The sequence below is a fragment of the Amblyraja radiata genome, chromosome 12 (genome assembly GCF_010909765.2).
Source record: "Amblyraja radiata isolate CabotCenter1 chromosome 12, sAmbRad1.1.pri, whole genome shotgun sequence".
Lineage (NCBI taxonomy): Eukaryota > Metazoa > Chordata > Chondrichthyes > Rajiformes > Rajidae > Amblyraja > Amblyraja radiata.
This window is the reverse complement of record NC_045967.1, coordinates 43,104,159-43,126,179: the sequence shown is the minus strand read 5'-3', so window position 1 is coordinate 43,126,179 and position 22,021 is coordinate 43,104,159. Positions and strand designations below refer to the sequence as shown.

The window sequence follows — 22,021 nt, the reverse complement described above, 5'->3', positions numbered from 1 at the left end:
CGAACTTCGCTCGAACTTCATGTCACGCACTCGACCTCCGCGAGGCCCCCCGCTTCCGGTTTGGTCGCGCTCGCCGCATGCAGGCGCGTGCTGGTGGGACCGGTCCTGTACGGGGATCACTCGACCTCCGCGCGGCCCCCGCTTCCGGTTTGGTCGCGCTTGCCGCATGCAGGTCACATGCTCGTGGGACAGGCCCTTTACTGCACGAGTATTTACATCAGCAACGCCTCTCTACGCACTTCTGGTTTGTAAACGAAATACACATGGAGCCATGCAATTTAACTTGATGGAACACAAAGTGCACTTGAAATTCAATTTCCAACAATTTATCTGTCTCCACAATTCTTTCCACATTTAGTCTGACAGACTGCATTCCATTCATTTCACAGCTCTATTTCAACATTCTATGCCTTGTCTCCCCACATTCCGGTTGACAATTTATCTTTTCCTTCTCATCATTTTATGCTGTTGCTCACTCCTATCTATTCTTAATCTTTTTCTCAGCTGCTCTATCATTTCTGGCTCCTGCTTCTCTATATTCATCAGCACCTTTTTGTACCCATCCAATTGCATTAAATGTATCAGGACACTGGCAGCTAGATTCCTTGATTTTGCAAAACCACAGTGAGAAACTAAAGTGTTCAGTCCCAAGAAACATAGAAACATAGAAATTAGGTGCAGGAGTAGGCCATTCGGCCCTTCGAGCCTGCACCGCCATTCAATATGATCATGGCTGATCATCCAACTCAGTATCCCGTACCTGCCTTCTCTCCATACCCTCTGATCCCCTTAGCCACAAGGGCCACATCTAACTCCCTCTTAAATATAGCCAATGAACTGGCCTCGACTACCCTCTGTGGCAGGGAGTTCCAGAGATTCACCACTCTCTGTGTGAAAAAAGTTCTTCTCATCTCGGTTTTAAAGGATTTCCCCCTTATCCTTAAGCTGTGACCCCTTGTCCTGGACTTCCCCAACATCGGGAGCAATCTTCCTGCATCTAGCCTGTCCAACCCCTTAAGAATTTTGTAAGTTTCTATAAGATCCCCTCTCAATCTCCTAAATTCTAGAGAGTATAAACCAAGTCTATCCAGTCTTTCTTCATAAGACAGTCCTGACATCCCAGGAATCAGTCTGGTGAACCTTCTCTGCACTCCCTCTATGGCAATAATGTCCTTCCTCAGATTTGGAGACCAAAACTGTACGCAATACTCCAGGTGTGGTCTCACCAAGACCCTGTACAACTGCAGTAGAACCTCCCTGCTCCTATACTCAAATCCTTTTGCTATGAAAGCTAACATACCATTCGCTTTCTTTACTGCCTGCTGCACCTGCATGCCCACTTTCAATGACTGGTGTACCATGACACCCAGGTCTCGCTGCATCTCCCCTTTTCCTAGTCGGCCACTGTAGATGGGTTATGCATGCAACCTATAACGTAGTTACCTCATCACCACTAACCACGCCCCATCATATTAGTATAACTGTAGTATCCTCCCTTTGTTCCTCCCATTAGGTCCCAGTACGCCTGAAGGCTGGATGCAGTCAGTGCTGGGACGTGTGTGCCATGTGCTATAATAAACTACCAGTAAAGGTCACAGTGTGTCAGCAATCACTCCTTTACATGGCGTCAGAAGTTTAAAACTCGCGTTTCCCGTTTACCGGTTTTCATTTATTTTGTCCCCGTTAGTGCCCAGTTTTGGGTTTTCCTTGACATGGCATCCTCATGCCGAAAGCCATCTCCCCTTGTCTTCGACGCTGACATTGCGGAACGATGGACAACTTTTGTGATGGACTACACTCACTACGTCAATATTGCGCACCGGAACGACCCAGCCGCGGTCAAAGCATCACTCCTGCTCAACCTGGCCGGTCCCGACGCAATGAAGAGAGCCCAAGCCTTTGTCTACGAACCAGCGGTACTGGATGACAATGACCAACCGGTCGAGCCAGCTGAATCGGCCGACGACCCGGTATGTCTTTTGCGCAAATTCGCGGAGATATGTGACCTGCCCTCCAACCGTATACTGGAGCGGGCCAGGTTCTTCTCACGCAAGCAACAGCCGGATGAACCTGTTGAATGCTTCATTGCCGACCTACGGCACCTTGCCCAGCGGTGCCGATTCGAAACCATGCGCGACCAGCTTACCAGGGACATTCTCGTTACCGGTATGATCGATCAGAAGCTGCGCACCGACCTGCTGCAACGGCCCGACCTAACCCTGACTCAGGCAATGCATGCGTGCCGCATTGCCGAAGTGGTCACCCCTACTCATGGACAGAGGGGGTCTGACAACCGAGCCATAAACTTAACTGGTGTTGCTGGACAACGACGGATGAAGGACAACTTTCGCCCTCCACCGCGGCCCGTTCGTACACCACGGGACCCAAGATCTAAAAAGTGTCCTAACTGCAACTACGTGCACTCCTCAGAATCACAGTGCCCAGCCCTCGGGAAGACCTGCAATTTCTGCGGGAGAAGAAACCATTTTGCAGCTGCCTGCCGATCCCGTGGGAAAGTTCCCTCAGCTCCCAGACAACTCCTAAACAACCTTCTGCAAGTTGATAGCGAGATGGACTCTCAGCCCTCTGTTGACGCTGCCCCCGACTCTGAGCTCAGCTTTTCCACGGGAGATGTAAGTATTTACACTCTCCTCCACAGCCGATCTCGCCTCCCCGATCCTTCTGTGAACATAACTGTAAACAATAAGTCTTTCTCTGCTAAACTTGACACGGGGGCGAAAGTGAACGTAATGTCAACAAAGCTGTTCCACCAGATAAGGAATAATGAGCTGCTGATTGCAGACCGCTCTGTTTTGCGTGCCTATGGGGGAGAGGAACTAACACCTGTGGGGAGGGCAACTTTCCACTGCGTGCTGCAGGAATCTTCCCAGGACCTGTCTTTCTTCATTCTGGACAGTGACTGTGTGACGTTGCTTAGCAACCAGGCCTGCCAGGATCTTGGGCTGGTGTCGTTTGCCCGTACGGTCCACGAGGTGCAACCCGTGATGGATCCACTATGTGAGTACCCAGACCTGTTTGACGACAAGTTGGGGAAGCTGCCGGTGGTGTACAAGATCGCGACTGACCCATCTGTGGAGCCTGTGATCCGTCCACCCCACAGAGTGTCTTTTGCCATGAAGGGCAAGGTGGAGAATATGCTGAAGGACATGGTCAACATGGGAGTGCTGGAGGCTGTCAGCGATCCAACCGTATGGGTCTCCACCCTGGTCGCCACGTTGAAGAAAGGAAAAAATGAGATACGGGTATGCATCAACCCTAAGGACTTAAATATGGCGATTAAACGGCCCCACTACCCCATGAGGACTGTCGAAGATGTTGCCGCCCAGGTGTGACAAGCTACTGTGTTCTCCGTCCTCGATGCAAGAAGTTCGTTTTGGCAGATACCACTGGACAAACGCTGCACGGACCTGACCACGTTCAGCACGCCCTTCGGCAGGTTTAAGTTTTTACGGATGCCGTTCGGCATCAACTCTGCCAGCGAGGTATTTCAGCGTTCTATGGAACAATTATTCGCAGGTCTGCCCTGCGCTATTATTGTGGATGACATTCTGGTCTATGGGAGGGATGTGGCCGAACATGACCACAACCTCCATCGGATTTTGTACCGTGCTCGGCAGATTAATTTGAAGCTCAATCGGTCAAAGTGCAAGTTCCGGGTGCCTGAGGTCACATATGTCGGCCACGTTTTCACGGCCCAAGGGTTGAAGCCAGACCCGCAAAAGACCAGCGCAATCTCTGAGCTGCCCGCCCCGACAGACGCTGTCAGTCTGCAGCGCTTCCTGGGTATGGTGAATTACCTGGGGAAGTTTATCCCCGACCTCAGCGAGTTGAGCGCACCCCTGAGACAACTCACAAAGAAGGACATTGCCTGGGCATGGTTTCCGCACCACCAGCAGGCATTTGATCTGCTAAAGACGAGGCTGGTCAGCACACCTACACTGAAGTTTTTTGATCTGCTGCGTCCGATCGTGGTCACTTGCGATGCCTCTCGATTTGGTCTGGGTGCTGCCTGCCTGCAACCCCACGCTGGTGACTCGCTGCTGCCCATCTCCTATGCCTCCAGGACCATGACGGACACAGAGCAGCTCTATGCCCAGATAGAGAAGGAGCTGCTGGCGGTGGTTTTCGCGTGTTCGAAGTTTAAGGACTTCTTATTTGGCACCAGGTTCACCGTTGAGACGGATCACCAGCCACTGGTAACGATACTTAACAAACCAATACACTGCGCTCCTGCCAGGCTACAGCGGATGATGCTGCAGCTACAGCGCTTTGACTTTAAAATCGTATATAAGAGGGGCACCGAGATGCATGTGGCTCCTGCGACCAGCACCCCTTCGAGCGGTCGGACTTACAGGTACTGAACGTCAACTTCGTCCCTTCTCACCAGCTGCAGTGCTTGGTTGAACACACCGCAAACAACCCCGACCTGCAGCAGCTTGCTGCTGTCATCAAGCGGGGGTGGCCCACCAAACGGAATTCGTTGCCTGCCAGCGTCCACCCCTATTTTTTGGTCCGCGATGAGTTAGTCCTCCGGGACGGTATTATTATCAAAGGACACAAAGTTGTCATCCCGGAATCGCTGCGTGGCTTGTATTTTGATGCCGCCCACATGGGTCATCCTGGGGCGGATGCCACCATCTCACATGCCCAGGAACAGTACTACTGGCCGGCCATGGCTAAATACATCCAGGCCAGGGTGGATTCCTGTCCGGACTGTCACTCGCTTGCCCCGCATCAGCAAAGACAGCCACTTTTGCAGCAGCCTGCCCCTGACATGCGCTGGTCTTCTCTGGCGGCCGATATCTTCGACTGGCGTGGGAGGCAATACCTTGTGCTAGTAGACTCTTACTCGAATTGGTTCGAGGTGGACCTCCTCCCTGCCATCACCTCCGAGATGGTGATCAGCAAGCTTCGCCGCCACTTTGCCACGTTTGGTTCCCCTGTCCGGCTGCAGACAGACAACGGTCGCCAGTTCACCAGCGCCGAGTTTCGAGCATTTGCCACCAAGTGGAACTTTAATCATTTCACTAGCAGCCCGGAGTACCCGCAGAGCAATGGTCTAGCTGAACGGGCGGTCCGCAGCGCTAAGCACCTGCTTGAACAAACCCGTCTCTCGAACGGGGATTTCTATCAGGGTCTCCTGAACCTTCGCAACATTTCCAGAGACAGTACCATGGGATCCCCTGCCCAGCGACTCATGTCCCGAGTTGTCCGCCCTCCGATGCCTATTGCCCAGCAGTCCCTGATGCCTAAAGTCCTGCAGCCTGCTGATGTCCAGAAACGTATTGCCCAGAAGCACGAGATCCAGCGACGATCGCATGATAAATCCTGCCGCCCTCTTTCGCCACTGATGCCTGGACAGGTCGTCCGTTTGCAGACGCCCACCGGCTATTCCCGACTTGCCACCGTCGTCGGGTTTGACAGCGCGCCACGGTCCTACCTCGTGGATTTCGAAGGGACTGTATACCGACGCAGCCGCCAGCACCTGCTGGCGGTTAACGAGCCCAAACCACCTCCTGCGGTTCCGTATACCCCTCCATCGCGTGTCGAGCCTTCCTCCACTAACGTACCATCTGCTCCCTGCACGCCACGGTCGGTCCTTTTGCCTCGGATAGCCCCCCCTGCTCCTCCCGGTTTTGCTCCCCAGGCTCTGTTGTCCCCTGCAAGGTCTTCTCTCTCTCCAACTTCAGCTCGTTCTACCCCTCCATTCTCACCTGGCTCTCCTGTGCCTCTCCGTTCCCCCTTCAAGCTGGGTTCCCCACCCATCTTCTCTCCCCCTCCTGTTTCTGCTCCTGTCCCTCCTCCTATTCTTTCTGGTGGGGAGGGTGAAGGTGCTGTGCGCACTCGCTCGGGTCGGATTGTAAAACCTCCGGCTCGCTACGGAGAATATGCTTAGCTTTGCAGGTTCTGTATAATAAACCTGCTACTGTAGTAACTTGTTCGAATTGTAAGGGAAAGGATGTAGATGGGTTATGCATGCAACCTATAACGTAGTTACCTCATCACCACTAACCACGCCCCATCATATTAGTATAACTGTAGTATCCTCCCTTTGTTCCTCCCATTAGGTCCCAGTACGCCTGAAGGCTGGATGCAGTCAGTGCTGGGACGTGTGTGCCATGTGCTATAATAAACTACCAGTAAAGGTCACAGTGTGTCAGCAATCACTCCTTTACAGCCACCATTTAGATAATAGTCTGCTTTCCTGTTTTTGCCACCAAAATGGATAACCTCACATTTATCCACATTATACTGCATCTGCCAAACATTTGCCCACTCACCCAGCCTATCCAAGTCACCTTGCAGTCTCCTAGCATCCTCCTCACAGCTAACACTGCCCCCCAGCTTCGTGTCATCCGCAAACTTGGAGATATTGCCTTCAATTCCCTCATCCAGATCATTAATATATATTGTAAATAGCTGGGGTCCCAGCACTGAGCCTTGCGGTACCCCACTAGTCACTGCCTGCCATTGTGAAAAGGACCCGTTTACTCCTACTCTTTGCTTCCTGTTTGCCAGCCAGTTCTCTATCCACATCAATACTGAACCCCCAATGCCGTGTGCTTTAAGTTTGTAAACTAATCTCTTATGTGGGACCTTGTCGAAAGCCTTCTGGAAGTCCAGATACACCACATCCACTGGTTCTCCCCTATCCACGCTACTAGTTACATCCTCGAAAAATTCTATAAGATTCGTCAGACATGATTTACCTTTTGTAAATCCATGCTGACTTTGTCCAATGATTTCACCACTTTCCAAATGTGCTGCTATCCCATCTTTAATAACTGACTCTAGCAGTTTCCCCACTACCGATGTTAGACCAACTGGTCTGTAATTCCCCGTTTTCTCTCGCCCTCCCTTCTTAAAAAGTGGGGTTACGTTTGCTACCCGCCAATCCTCAGGAACTACTCCAGAGTCTAAAGAGTTTTGAAAGATTATTACTAATGCATCCACTATTTCTGGAGCTACTTCCTTAAGTACTCTGGGATGCAGCCTATCTGGCCCTGGGGATTTATCGGCCTTTAATCCATTTAATTTACCCAACACCACTTCCCGGCTAACCTGGATTTCACTCAATTCCTCCAACTCCTTTGACCCGCGGTCCCCTGCTATCTCCGGCAGATTATTTATGTCTTCCTTAGTGAAGACGGAACCAAAGTAGTTATTCAATTGGTCCGCCATATCCTTGTTCCCCATGATCAACTCACCCGTTTCTGACTGCAAGGGACCTACATTTGTTTTAACTAATCTCTTTCTTTTCACATATCTATAAAAACTTTTGCAGTCAGTTTTTATGTTCCCTGCCAGTTTTCTTTCATAATCTATATTTCCTTTCCTAATTAAGCCCTTTGTCCTCCTCTGCTGGTCTCTGAATTTCTCCCAGTCCTCCGGTATGCTGCTTTTTCTGGCTAATTTGTACGCATCATCCTTCGCTTTGATACTATCCCTGATTTCCCTTGTTATCCACGGATGCACTACCTTCCCTGATTTATTCTTTTGCCAAACTGGGATGAACAATTTTTGTAGTTCATCCATGCAGTCTTTAAATGTCTTCCATTGCATATCCACCGTCAACCCTTTTAGAATTAATTGCCAGTCAATCTTGGCCAATTCACGTCTCATACCCTCAAAGTTACCTTTCTTTAAGTTCAGAACCATTGTTTCTGAATTAACAATGTCACTCTCCATCCTAATGAAGAACTCAACCATATTATGGTCACTCTTGCCCAAGGGGGCACGTACAACAAGACTGCTAACTAACCCTTCCTCATTACTCAATACCCAGTCTAAAATAGCCTGCTCTCTCGTTGGTTCCTCTACATGTTGATTTAGATAACTATCCCGCATACATTCCAAAAAATCCTCTTCCTCAGCACCCCTGCCAATTTGATTCACCCAATCTATATGTAGATTGAAGTCACCCATTATAACGGTTTTGCCTTTGTCGCACGCATTTCTAATTTCCTGTTTGATACCATCTCCAAATCACTACTACTGTTAGGTGGCCTGTACACAACACCCACCAGCGTTTTCTGCCCCTTAGTGTTTCGCAGCTCTACCCATACCGATTCCACATCCTGCAAACTAATGTCCTTCCTTTCCATTGCGTTAATCTCCTCTCTAATCAGCAACGCTACCCCACCTCCTTTTCCTTTCTCTCTATCCCTCCTGAATATTGAATATCCCTGGATGTTCAGCTCCCAGCCTTGGTCACCCTGGAGCCATGTCTCCGTGATCCCAACTATATCATAGTCATTAATAGCTATCTGCACATTCAACTCATCCACCTTATTACGAATGCTCCTTGCACTGAGACACAAAGCCTTCAGGCTTGTTTTTACAACACTCTTACCCCTTATACACTTTTGTTGAAAAGTGGCCCTTTTTGATTTTTGCCCTGGATTTTCCGGCCTGCCACTTTTACTTTTCACCTTGCTACCTATTGCTTCTACCCTCATTTTACACCCCTCTGTCTCTACGCTCACACATTTAAGAAACCCTTTCCCTTTAACTCCATCCTCCACTAGCCCATTCGACACCCCACCCCCCTTATTCAGTTTAAAACCACCCGTGTAGCAGTGGCAAACCTGCCTGCCAGAATGCTGGTCCCACACCTGTTAAGATGCAATCCGTCCCTTTTGTACAGTTCCCCCTTACCCCAAAACAGATCCCAGTGATCTAAGAATCTAAATCCCTGCCCCGTGCACCAGTTCCTCAGCCACACGTTCAGGTCCCGTATCTCCGTTCCTGCTCTCGCCAGCACGAGGAACTGGAAGCAAACCGGAGATAACAACCCTGGAGGTCCTGCTTTTCAGCATTTTTCCGAGCTCTCCAAAGTCACGCTGCAGAATATTCATCCCCTTCTTTCCGACATCGTTTGTGCCGACATGCACTACCACTTCCGGATGTTCACCTTCGCCCTTGAGGATTTTCTGCACTCTGTCCGTGACATCCTGGATCCTGGCACCAGGAAGGCAGCACACCATCCTCGCATCCCGTCTGTTGCCGCAGAAACCCCTGTCCGTACCTCTCACAATGGAGTCTCCTACTACAATGGCGTTGCCTGCTTTAGGCCTTTTTGGTTTTGGCTCAACAGCCCTATTCGCATCACAAGCCAGTCCGCCGCCCAGTGTAAACACCTCTTCTGTCCCGACAGCTTCTAAGTGGGTGAACCTGTTCACAAGAGGTACAACCCCCGGGGACGTTGGCATTCCATGCTTCCCTCCCGTTCTCACTGTCTGCCACCTTCTCTCTTCCAGTACCTTAGATGTAACAATCGTACTGTAGGACTTGTCGAGGAACGACTCCGTTTCTCGGACGAACCGGAGGTCATCCACTTGCTTCTCCAGTTCCCCAACACGGCCCTTCAGGAGCTCTACCTGGATGCACTTTTCGCATTTGTAGCAGCCAGAGGCACCAGCGGTGTCCTTGACCTCCCACATACTGCAAGCATCACACTGAATCAGCTTGCCTGACATCTCCTTCTTTCGTCTCTCCCTCTGCAGTGTTTTGCGTAGTCTCTTCTCCTCAGCCTCCTCTCCGAAGACTCTCGAGCCAAAGACTCACACTTTTCTCACAGGGCACTTCACTCACAAGGCCGCTCACTCACAGAAGAGATACAGGAGCTCGAGTGCAATGTAAGGGAAGTCAATAATGGTTATAATTTTTGTCCATTGACTTCAAGACAAAACGTTGACTGTTTGCATAAAATCCAGACAGTTGTTATGAGTTTTGCATTACTTTGTTAATGTTACCTTGATCTTGTTACATTTACCTTGTTAATCCAGTGCAAATAAAGTGGTTCACGCAAAACAAAGTGACACACTGCAAGTATCTGAAACAACAGTACAAAAATAATTAATAAGAACACTGCTTGCATGGTGGTTGAACAGTATCAGTGCTACAGTAATTGGGGAAGTCCTCAGTCAAAATCACCAATGAAGTATTATGATAATCATCGATGCCCAATTTTAAAAACTGGTTTCAAAATAATTAAAATCATAGATTAAGATTGCATTATTCAGTACAATGTGTTATCTGTTCACTTCTGTCCCCAAGTCAGAACATCAAACTTTTGTTTCTACACCCAGGAGTACTTCAGTAATTACTAATGTATATCATCTATATTGAACTATCCAATATTATACATCTTGCATATCCTGTTGTTATTTAAAAACATGTTCAGAATTGATGCCAGGCTCCATATTTGTGATATTCCAGAGTTCTATTTAATATGTGCTGTTAAATTATATGAACATAAATATATAGAATTTCACAAGCTGGAATTAAATTGTAGAATTTGAATGGTTTCTATACAGAATAATGAATTTGGGGGAATTAATTACAGCTTAGAGTGTAATCGAGTGGGTCAGATGGTTTACAAGTATGTAAATCCATGTCTGAGGCAATGAATATGTTTTAGTACAGGTATAGTGGGACAGTTTATTTACTTCCAACTACATGGGTTTTGGTACAATAAAAGTGTGACAAGTTTTAACCCTCTTAAATGTGACATGTTATTACCCGTACCATGCAAGATCGATGACGAAGTGTTTCTATGATTTTTCTGCAGTTCCCTGAATGGATTTCACATTATTTCATCTGGAATTTAAATTAGAATACCAGAAAAATCAGAACCAAAGCAAGGTCACCCAAAGAACAAACAAGGATTTCCTCAGTGTTTGGACAGGGTAGAATGTGTTAGGTGTATCCAAAAGGGTTTCTTGAAACAGTATGTGGATAGACCAATTATAGGAAGAACCATATTGGACCTTGTATTGAGAAACGAATTCGGCCAGTGACTGGCATTTCAGTGGGAGAGAATTTTTGGGGAATAGTGATCACAACTCCTTAAATTTTAGGACAGTTATGAATAACAGTAAGTCTGGACCTTGGGTGAAAGTAATACATTGAGGTACAGAAAAGAACAACATTATTAGACAGAAGCTTGGATAGTAAATTGGGAACAGATGTTATTGGGTAAATCCATATTTGACATGTGGGAGTTGTTTAACAACCAGCTTAAAGTTCAGAATTGGCATGTTCCAATAAGGAGTAGTGGCAAGGATGGTAAGGCAAAGGGACCTTGGATGCCAAGACAGGTTGAAATTTGATCAAATTTCATGATATGGTATTCCAGAACATTAAGATGCATGTAATATATGGTGACTTGGTAGTTTGAATTCAGAACTTACCCACAGGAGGCATAGGGTAGTGGTAGAATGGTGTCATTATAGATGGAGATTTGTGACCATTGTTGTTCCACAGAGATTAGAGCTGGTACCTTTTGTTTATGCTGACATAAATGACTTGGACGAAAATGTACATGGGTTGATAATTAAGTTTGCAAACAACGCAATAAGAGTTGCAGTCAATGAAGAAGGCTGTAAAAGGATAAAGCAGGATATAGATCATTTACAGATATGAGTGGCGAAATGGCAGATGGAGGGCAATATGAGCAACTATGTGGTTTCACTTTGGGAAGTCGAATGTAAAGAGAAAATATTTAGTTAATGGCAGGACCCTAAACAACATTGACGTGCCGAAGGATCTTGGAGTCCAAATCCATAGCTCTCGGAAAATAGCAACACCAGAAAATAGAGTAGCATTTGAGTACAAGACTCAGGAAATGACATAAGAGCTTTATAGAACTTTGGTTATTCTGCATTTGGAGTATTGTTTAGTTTAGTTTAGAGATACAGTGCGGAAACAGGCCCTTCGACCCACCGAGTCCGCACCAACCAGCACATTAACTTTATCCTACACACACTAGGGACAATTTACATTTATACTAAGCCAAATAACCAAAAAACTTCTATGTCTTTGGAGTGTGGGAGGAAACCGAGATCTCGGAGAAAACCCACGTGGTCACGGGGAAAATGTACAAATTCAGCATCCGTAAAAAAAGACAGCGCCCATAGTCAGGTCTCCGGTACTGCAAGCACTGTAAGGAAGCAACTCTACTGCTTTGCCACTGTGCTGCCCAAATTGTGTGCCATCCTGGTTCCTCCAAGGATATGGAGGCTTTAGAGAAGGTGCAGAAGAGGTTCACCAGGATGCTGCCAGGATTAGAGGGTATTAGCTATAAGGAGGTTGGACAAACTGGGATTGTTTTCTCTGGGGGGTCAGAGAGTGAGAGGAAACATAATAGAAGTTTATAAATTTGTGAGAGAGAAAGACAGCCAGAATCCTTTTCCCAGGATGAAAATGTTATAGAAGGCACAGCTTTAAGGTGATAAGAGGTGTGTAGGGTAAGGTTTTTAGATGGTGGGTGCCTGGAACGCACTGCCAGGGGTGGTGGTAAAGGCAGATATGACAGTGGTGTTTGAGAAGCTGTTAGATAGGCATATGGATATGCACAGATCAGAGGGATATGGATCATATGTAGGCCGGTGAGATTAGTTTATCTTGGCATCATATTCAGCACAGACATTGTGGGCAGAAGGGCCAGTCCCTGTGCTCTATTTTCATGCTATCCCAATTTTTTTTTTTTTTTTTTTAAAGACAAAATGGATAAATGGTTAATTAGCATGATACTTATTCTTGGAAAAATGTTTAAAGAACAAATAGTATCACATTTGGAAAAGTATAATCTAATCAGGCAGAATCCGCCTTGGGTTCGTGAAGGGGAAATCACGTCTGCCAATTTATTAAACCTTCTAAGAGGAAATGTTGACAGGATTGAATAGACCAGAACCAGTTGACTTATTGTATTTGGACTTCCAGAAGTCATTTGACAAGGTCTCTCACGAAGGACTAAATAAGAGCTATGGTATTGGGCATAATATATTAGCAGGAATACAGATTGTCTAAAAGGCTGGAAGCAGTGAGTTAACCGTGGGGCTAATTTTCAGGAGATGTCACAGGGAACAATGCCAGTGTTGCAGCTGTTATACATATGCTAGTGATTAAATTATACTTCTGTGAGTGAAGGTAGTCAAATGTGTGGATGACACAATAGGTGAGTAGGTATATAAATGAGAATGTAAAACAATCCATTTTGGAAGGAGAAACTATTATTTAAATGGTCAAGCCAAGTCAGATTTATTTATATAGCACATTTAAAAAACAACTCTCGTTGGCCAAAGTGCTTTACATTTGTTATAAGAATAGTATAAACAAACAAACTACATACATAAATACATATAGCCCTCGCTCAGTGGACATCAGGAAAGGCTTGGGAGTATAGATAAGTTTTTAGTCTTGACTTAAAGGAGTCGATGGAGGGGGCAGTTCTGATGGGAAGGGGATGCTGTTCCACAGTCTAGGAGCTGCAACCGCAAAGGCGCGGTCGCCCCTAAGCTTATGCCTAGACCGCGGGATATTCAACAGCCCCAAGTCGGCCGATCTGAGGGACCTGGAGGTGGAGTGGTGGGTGAGAAGATTTTTAATGTAGGAGGGGGCAAGCCCATTGAGGGCTTTGTAGACATAGAGGAGGGTCTTGAAATATATACGGAACCGCACAGGGAGCCAGTGGAGAGAAGCCAGGATCGGGGTGATGTGGTCCCTTTTTCGGGTGCCCGTCAGGAGTCTCGCTGTGGCGTTTTGGACCAGTTGCAGGCGGGACAGGGAAGATTGGCTGATGCCAGTGTAGAGGGAGTTGCATTAATCTAGGCGGGAGGAGATAAATGTGTGGATGATCTTTTCGAGGTCATCAAAGTGGAGGAATTGTTTTATTTTAGCTATCGTCCGAAGCTTGAAGAAGCTAGCTTTTACCACGGCATTGACTTGTTTGTCAAATTTCAGTGCTGAGTCAAATATTACGCCAAGGTTTTTGACGTGAGGTTTGAGTAGTGGGGTAAGGCTTCCAAGGCTGCCTGCTATCATTTTGATTGAGTCCGAGGGGCCGAGAAGGATGACCTCAGACTTACTCTCATTTAGTTGGAGGAAGTTCTGGGCCATCCAACACTTTATATCCTCGAGGCAGTGGGTAAGGTTAAACAGATTTGATTGGTTTTTGGGCTTCAGGGGGGAGATAGAGTTGTGTATCGTCTGCGTAGCAATGGAAGGAAATGCCGTGCCTTTGAATGACTTGGCCTAAGGGGAGCATATACAGGGAGAAGAGAATGGGGCCAAGGATGGAACCTTGTGGAACCCCGCAGCAGAGATTAGCTGGGGAGGAGAAAGAGTTGCTGGGGAGGAGAAATGGTGAAATACTGAGAACTGCAACACATAGAGATCTTTGCGCATGAAGCACTGAATGTTGGCGCTCACATGCAGCAGACATTACGAAAGGCCAATTGAATGTTGGCCTTGTTTTAATGGTCTTGGAGTATAAAACCAAAGTAGACTTACTGCAGGTGTACAAGTGGTATGGAGACCCCCTCTAGAGTAGAGTGAACTTTTGATCCCCTTTCTTTAAGAAAAATTGTTACATCAATTGAGGCACCTCAGAAAAAGTTCTTTAGTATGAGCTCAGGTCTGGATGAATTGTCCTCTAAGGAAGGTTGAACAGTTGGGATTCTAGTCATTGGAATTCAGAAGAATGAGAGGCAATCATATTGAAACATAAGATTCTTGGTGGGCTAGCCAGGATACATGCTGAGAGAATGCTTCCTGGGAGAGTCGAGAATCAGAGCATGAACTCACAAAAGTCTCATCTAATCAAATTTTGAGACTGAGATAAGGAAAAAATCTTCTCTGTTAGGGGTGTGAGTCTTCGTAACTCTTTGCCAACAGGGCATCATGGGGCCAGGTTTAGCCTATATGAAGCGCAGATGGATTTTTTTTATCGATAAGACAGTCAAATGTGGCAAGGGCATAAAATGGACTTGAAGAACATCAGCATTGATCCCAACTGTATGTGGAAACAAAATCCGCAGATGCTGTTTAATACACAAAAGGGCACAAAGTTCTAGAGGAACTCAGCAGGTCAGGCAGTATCTCAGGTAAACATGATAGGTGATGTTTCTTTGAGGCCGGCCTGAAGAGGGGCCTCGACCCGAAACGTCACCTATCCGTGTTCTCCAGAGATGCTGTCTGACCTGCTGCATATAGATAACTCCATCAGTGTCCATTAAATTTCATTTCATATGCCAATAATTCACAAAACCGCCCCTTGATTTATCAGTAAACTTACCATGAGCAGAAACAAATAGCTAAAGATGGTGGCTGCCAAAATCAGTAGAATTACTGACCAATCTAACCATCGGTGGATAAATCCAAAGAAATGTCTATAAAGTAAAAGCACAATGTTATTTTTCATGTAATATTCTTTCATGTATGACATGCACATTGTACCTGGTAAATTGCAGCCTATTTTTTCGTGAATGCTTTTCAATTGTCTATCAGATAATATTCTGATGTTTTCCAATAATCTACCATTCCAATACTCTTTTTTGGTTCTCTCATTTATTTTAAATTATTCCAAATTAAAACCATGGGGCTGTTTTGCAGAAGACCTCTTTGTCTCCAACAGTTGCAGAGATTTGAAATTCATTCGGTAAGGCTACAATAGGTAAATTACAAACTCGGGGGGAAATATTCTCTGGCAAATGCCCAATTATTCTTCGTAATATAACTGAGGTTGAACTTTATGTGTAGGAAGGAACTGCAGATACTGGTTTACACCGAAGTTAGACACAAAAAGCTGGAGTAACTCAGCGGGTCAAGTAGCCTCTCTGGGGAAAAGGAATAGGTGACGTTTCAGGTTGAGACTGAACTTTATGGTGTTAGACCAGGGGATCGCAATGTAGCAGTATAATAAATTGTTCAAAGCGACATCAAGAAGGCCTCTTTAAAATAAATGTGAGAACCAAAAAAGAATATTGGAATGGTAGATTATTGGAAAACATCAGAATGTTATCTCATAGAGAAACAATTGAAAATAATTTTCATTAAGCTGCAATTGTATCTCTCAAAGAGCTGTCGAAACTATGTTAATTGGTTGGATTGTGTTCGATCTGGTCCGGCAGACTTGTTCACTTGCTTTACACCCCATCACTCCCTGCGCTGTTCCTTAGCCACACATACCTTTGACAACTCTGCTGTACTGTTTGACCTTGACATCTGGCTTCTGCAGTCATTCCAGGTATTCGGGTGGGGCGTGTGTAGCAACTAAACCTCTGGCAACGGATCCTAATGCCTCAACCTTAGAACCCCCATTTGATGTTTTGGGAGCCTGCTACACTTAAAAGGGTTTTTACTATATAAAATATATTCTGATAATCAAAGACTTTTAAAAAACAATTCAAACATATTTAAATAATTCGATTACATAACCATTATTTAAATCAAAATTAAAATCCAAATTCTGCTAGAAATTTGTTAAGATCAAAGACAATTTAAAAATAAAGAAAACTTTATTCTAGACGATGGTGTGGGTATACCAATAATGGTTTTGTAGTGGGTGGCGGTAAATAAAAACAATTTGTGGAACCAACTGCACACAGTTAATCATGAAACTTGATTAAACAATAGCGGTCTGTAGACCATCAAAAGTCAACCTCCTGTTCCTTTGAGAAACTAAAGATTGGTACAAAGCCAAAGACAGGGTGTGACAGGCTTCAAATGGATCAGGACTTAGGCAAATAAAACTCTGAGCTGGATATGCTTCTCTTGGAAATACTGAAAAGAAGATGGCGTTCTGTTCCATTATTTTTTTCTGTAACCAGGGATAGCCAACAAAATCACAAAAGGACACACAATGCTGGAGTAACTCAGCAGGTCAGGCAGCACCTCTGGAGAACATGAATAGGTGACCTTTCGAGTCAAGACTTTTCTTCAGAAAAGTCACCTGTCCGTTCACCAGAGATGTTGCCTGACCTGCTGAGTTACTCCAGCAGTCCTTTTGTGTATTAACCAGCATCTGCAGCTTGCCAGTTCTGAAAAGCATAGCAAGCAGCAAAACATCCTCCAGTTCAATCAGAAATTCAGCAGCAACCTTAGTTCAGATTTGTATTGAAATGAAATAAGTTTCAAGGGAGAATAGCTGCATTCAGCATATTACTGTATATTGGTAAATGAGGAGATGCTGGCTCTTCTTATTAGTTCCTTTAACAGAGCAGGGAGCACAGACTCATAGGTCAGGGATACAGGGATATACTAGGAAAGCATCGTTATGCAAAGAGTGATTAGGATTTGGCACACTTGTTGCATGGGAAAAGCAGTAATCAATCAATATGAAATTGGAGAAATCGTATGGCAAACAATTTGTTGGGCAGTAGGGAAAATAAATTGACAGGATTTCTCTATTGACAGTTGGCATAGACTCAAGGGGATAAACAGCTTTCTTTTGTACCATTATAGGTAATTATTGTTTTTTTAACTCTAGTTATGTCAATTTATTATTAGTAAATTTGGCAATCCAAATCCTAAGTTATGATCTGAGAAGTGTTATTCTGGACATAAACAAACATTATAATATAAAGCCATGCGATGGTGAGGCAAATCACAGTGATAAATATTTTGATTAATCTTAGCATCACCATAATTATTCAGATGATGGCATTCATAGAATTCCGCTTCTTTGAGAAAGAGTAGTCTGAAGGATGGATTATGATGCTGAGCAGTAGAAAAGAGTTTGAGTTAAAGTCAGCAGGTGTGTCCCAGAATGGCTGGGTAGACAAAAAAGGCTGGAGAAACTCAGCAGATGTGGCGGCATCTATGGAGAGAAGAGATGCTGGAATAATTTCACACTTACTCATTTAAATTGCTGTAGTCATTCAGCAGAGCCCACCAGCAATAAAACCAGAAAATACTGAGTGCGAAGCCACAAGACAGGACAAGAAACCAGATAGACTCTCTCTGCAATGACAGAATAAGGACAATTAGAAAACAATATATAAACAATCCTCTATATGTAGAACGATACAATAAAACGTTATTTATCCCAGAATGGAAATTGGTCTGCCAACAGTCATAACACACAAGATACATGAGACATAAAATTAAAATGATGAGTGGAAGGATTGGGGATGTGCAAAGATTGTGTGTGTGTGTGGGGGGGGGGCAGTCAGTCTACCCCACGGCAGAAGGGGGAGGAGTTGTACAGTTTGAAAGCCACAGGGAAGAAGGATCTCCTGTGGCGTTCTGTACTGCATCTTGGTGGAACCAGTCTGTTGCTGAAGGTGCTCCTTAGGTTGACCAGTGTGTCTTGGACGGGGTGAGCTGTATTGACACATATGACAAGAGTTTAGATATTCAATTGCACATGGAAACATGCATTTTGTCCATGGCATTTTGTCCATGTCCTGTTGTTTTTCCTACACTGTACAAGAATGTAATGCTTACAGGGTGAAAATAACAGTGTTTTCCCCATTAATGCAGGTTATTTTCAATGAACTTCATGAGTACCACACCAGCTGGGAGTAACCATGTCTGCACCCCTCAAATGGGTGAACACTGAATCTAATGAGCCTGTCCCACTTAGGCGACTGCAGGAGACTATGCAGTCGCCACATGGTCGCCACATGTTTGCGGGTGGTTGCCGGGGAGTCGCCTTCATGTTCGTGAGGAGTTCCCGCATTCTGGGAACGTTGCGGCCTCATTATGGTCGCCATGAATTTTTCAATATGTTGAAAAATTAGCGGTGACTAGAATGAAGCTGCCATGGAGAGTAGCGAGAATTCTCGAGCCGTAGGTGGGTCGCAAGGAGGTCCTAATGGGTTTCCAGGAGGTCGAAGGTTCTCGGAAGTTTTTGTAAGTTGTGGTCGGTGCTGACCGGTGAATTTCATTGGCTCATTGGGGAAAAAAAACGTAAGCAGTAGTTTTCAGAACAAAGGATAACCGACCTTGTTAAATGTCCGCAGACCTTCACAGCCGTGTATCTCTGGCTTCTTAAAAGTTGTCTCCACTCCTTCTCCCCCCTTCCCCCCCACCCTTTTTTTTTTTAAAGGACCTACCATACACTGTGCAAGCCACTTAATTACAGTGCCAACCTGAAAAATTGCCTAAGTGGGACAGGCCCATAACCATTGCAGGACAGGCCCATAACCATTGCAGGACAGGCCCATAACCATTGCAGGACAATGTTGCAGTTTGTAGAGTGAGCTACTTTTCTTCTTGTAAAAGATGGCTAATCAAAAGCCCATGTATCAAAGTACTAGAAAAACCTTAAGCCCAAATGTGGCCGATGAAAGCGTAGATCTTCACAGATGCTCAAATAATTCTGACAGAAATGGACATGTTCATGGTTAACTGCAGATTTGCACGTCTCAAAGCACAACAAATGTCTATATAATTATTCCTGTGCAACATGCCCTAAAGCAGGCTTAAGAAATCATAGAGGAATATTCAGCTTACCTGTGTGAGGCATTAAAATCTCACTAGTAGGGTGTGAGAAAAATATACAGAAGGTGAGGCCCTGAGCTATAGGGAGAGGTTGGACAGGTTAGGGCTGTATTCCCAGTAGAGTAGGAGGTAATCTGATGGAGGTATATAAGATCATGAGGGGATCAGACAGGGTAGATGCACAGTCTTTTACTCAGAATAGGGGAATCAAGAACCAGCGGATTCTTCAGTGCACTCCATAATGTTTGGGACGAAGACCCATCATTTATTTATTTGCCTCTGTATCCCACAATTTGAGATTTGCAATAGAAAAAAAAAAAAATCACATGTGGTTAAAGTACACATTGAGCATAAGAATCAGGATGTCACGATACAGCTCTAGAAGACTTCGGTCAGGCCACATTTAGAGTATTGCTTGCCGTTCTGGTTCCCTTATAACAGGAAGGATGTGGAATCTTTGGAGGAGGTTCTAAAGTGGTTTACCAGAATGCTGCCTTTTAAAAGATATTTGAAATATAGATATATAAATAGGAAGGGTTTACCGGAATCTGGGCCAAATGCAGGCAATTGGGACTAACCCCATATGCCAGTTTGGTCGGCACGGACAAGGTGGGCTGGTCAGCTCTGTGACTCTGTGGTCGGAAGTAGGGCCTGTTACTGTTCTGTATAACTCTATGACTTTATATCACATCATGGGGTACTCTTCAAAGTGAAAGATATCTCTGCATGCTAATTAATTAAGGGAAGCTTAATTTTTTCAAGTTACTCATAAGCTACTGACTTACATCCTGCTGAGCAGTGGGAATTTTTATACAGCTATTCATTCCATCAATTAATTAAATTCTCTTAATTCATAAAAGTGAGTAACACTAATCTCAACCCATTTTGTTTCTGGTCGCAATGGCTGCACATGAGGGCATACTTTTAAGGTGAGAGGGGCAGTGTTTAAAGGGAATGTGCAGGGTGAGTTTTTTTTACACAAAGGGTGGTGGATGACTGGAACACAATGCCAGGGATGGAGGCAGAAATGATGGTGGCATTTAAGAGGCTTTTAGATAGGCACATGGATATGCAGTCTGGAGGGGGTATGGTTCATATGTAGGCAGATGTGTTTAGTTTACCTTGGCATTATGTTCAGCAAAGACATTGTGGGCTGAATGGCCTGTTCCTGTGCTCTACCTTGTGATGTTCTGTTCTAACATATAGGATATGCATAATCTAATTTATTGGTAGGACAGGATTGAGGGACTAAGTAGCGTGCTCCAGTTTCCATATTATGTAACAGCTGTTGAGCTGTTTCAATATTTGAAGAGCAATACAAATGCAAGCACAAGGAAAATGACCTAAAACAGCAACAGCAAATGTAGCTTGAAAATTCTGTAAATAGGAAGGCAACAGTTGGACATGTTACAAAGAAGCTTCTGCACAGCCTAACATATGCTTTATGAAGAATAAAGCAGTGATACACACTTGTTATTGAATTAATACTAGGCTGAAACATGCTTTCTTTAGAAAGAATAGCCGTTGAGCCATGCAAACGCAACCGCAAGAATGAGATTATAGTGCACTCTAAAGGTCCTGTCCCACTTGGGCGTCATTTGCACGTCACGCAGATGGCGCGCGAAGATTTTGTGAATCCCAAAATCCTGAGGTGCTGCGCGCGATCGCGCGTCACTACCTACGTCACCACGCGCGCGTCGTGACGCGTAAATGATGTTGCGTAAATGACCCAAGTGGGACAGGCCCTTTACTGACTCAATGCTGAGAGCAGGGTTCTGAAGCTCCACTTTTTTCTTAAAAACATCTGTTGGCATTTTTAGTTTCATCTCTTTCCAAACCAAAATTTCATATTAAAATCATAAAAGGTTTAGCATCTGTTAACCAGACAATGAATATGCTCAGTGAAGAACTCTGCTAATTTCTATCTCAGTCCTTTGTTAGCAAAGAGTTCTTATGTCTCACAAATTATTACTCGAGGTCAGAATTGTACCTTTTTGTTGGATTTTGATTGCTTTTTCTTCCATTGGCAACCATAAATGCCAGTAATAGTGGTTAAACAATATTTCTTCAACATACGCGACATCTGTCTCTCCGCTTTTAAATACAATGTCTCCAGTCCTCGGGCATTAACTTTATTATCCTGGGGGAAGAAAATGGTAAATAAATAAATTAACATGTTAGAATAAAATATTCTGTTCCATTAGATCAGTGGAATTATTATATCTCATTCACTGTTGCATTTTAGAAAATTAAATGGGGCAGAAGTGCTGACAATTGAAGTTTTGGGATTTAATTTCAACCAGAATAAATATCAGTTTGGAAGGTAGGCCAAGGAATGGTAATTTAACTCTGACAACTATGAGGTGTTGCAATTCGGTATGTCAAACCAGGGAAGGACTTGCAAAGTAAATGGCAGAGCCCTGGAGAGTGTTGCAAAACAGAGAGATCTGGGAGTTAATGATGACTTACGTGGACAGTGTGGTGAAGAAGGCACTGAACACATTTGCCTTCATTGGGAAAGGATTTGGAGTACAAAGTTGAGCCATCATGATGAAGCTTTGCAAGTTGTTGATAAGACAACACTTGCAGTAGTGTGCTGTTCTGAACAGCTAGTTATGGGAAGGATACAATAAAATTGGAAAGGATGCAACAAAAATTACCAGGATGTTACCTGGACTTGCGGCTTTAGGTTATATGGAGAGATTGGATAGGCTGGGACTTTTTTTCTTTGGAGCATGGAGGCTGAGGTGTTGGCCTTATTGAGGTGTAA

At 44.9% G+C, this 22,021-nt stretch overlaps 1 protein-coding gene across 2 annotated transcripts in view; it reads right to left on the bottom strand.

Moving 5' to 3' along the window:
• The window catches only part of gdpd2 (glycerophosphodiester phosphodiesterase domain containing 2), a 78,074-nt gene that overhangs the window by 39,012 nt on the left and 17,041 nt on the right, over window positions 1-22,021 (bottom strand). For both annotated transcript variants that reach the window (XM_033030642.1, XM_033030641.1), the window contains 4 exons: window positions 21,242-21,391; window positions 17,663-17,766; window positions 15,101-15,194; window positions 9,797-9,856 (listed from right to left, as the gene is read on the bottom strand). In XM_033030642.1, the coding sequence (XP_032886533.1) occupies window positions 9,797-9,856; window positions 15,101-15,194; window positions 17,663-17,766; window positions 21,242-21,334 (351 nt within the window). In that variant the 5' untranslated portion in view covers window positions 21,335-21,391. The remainder of the gene's footprint in view (window positions 1-9,796; window positions 9,857-15,100; window positions 15,195-17,662; window positions 17,767-21,241; window positions 21,392-22,021) is intronic.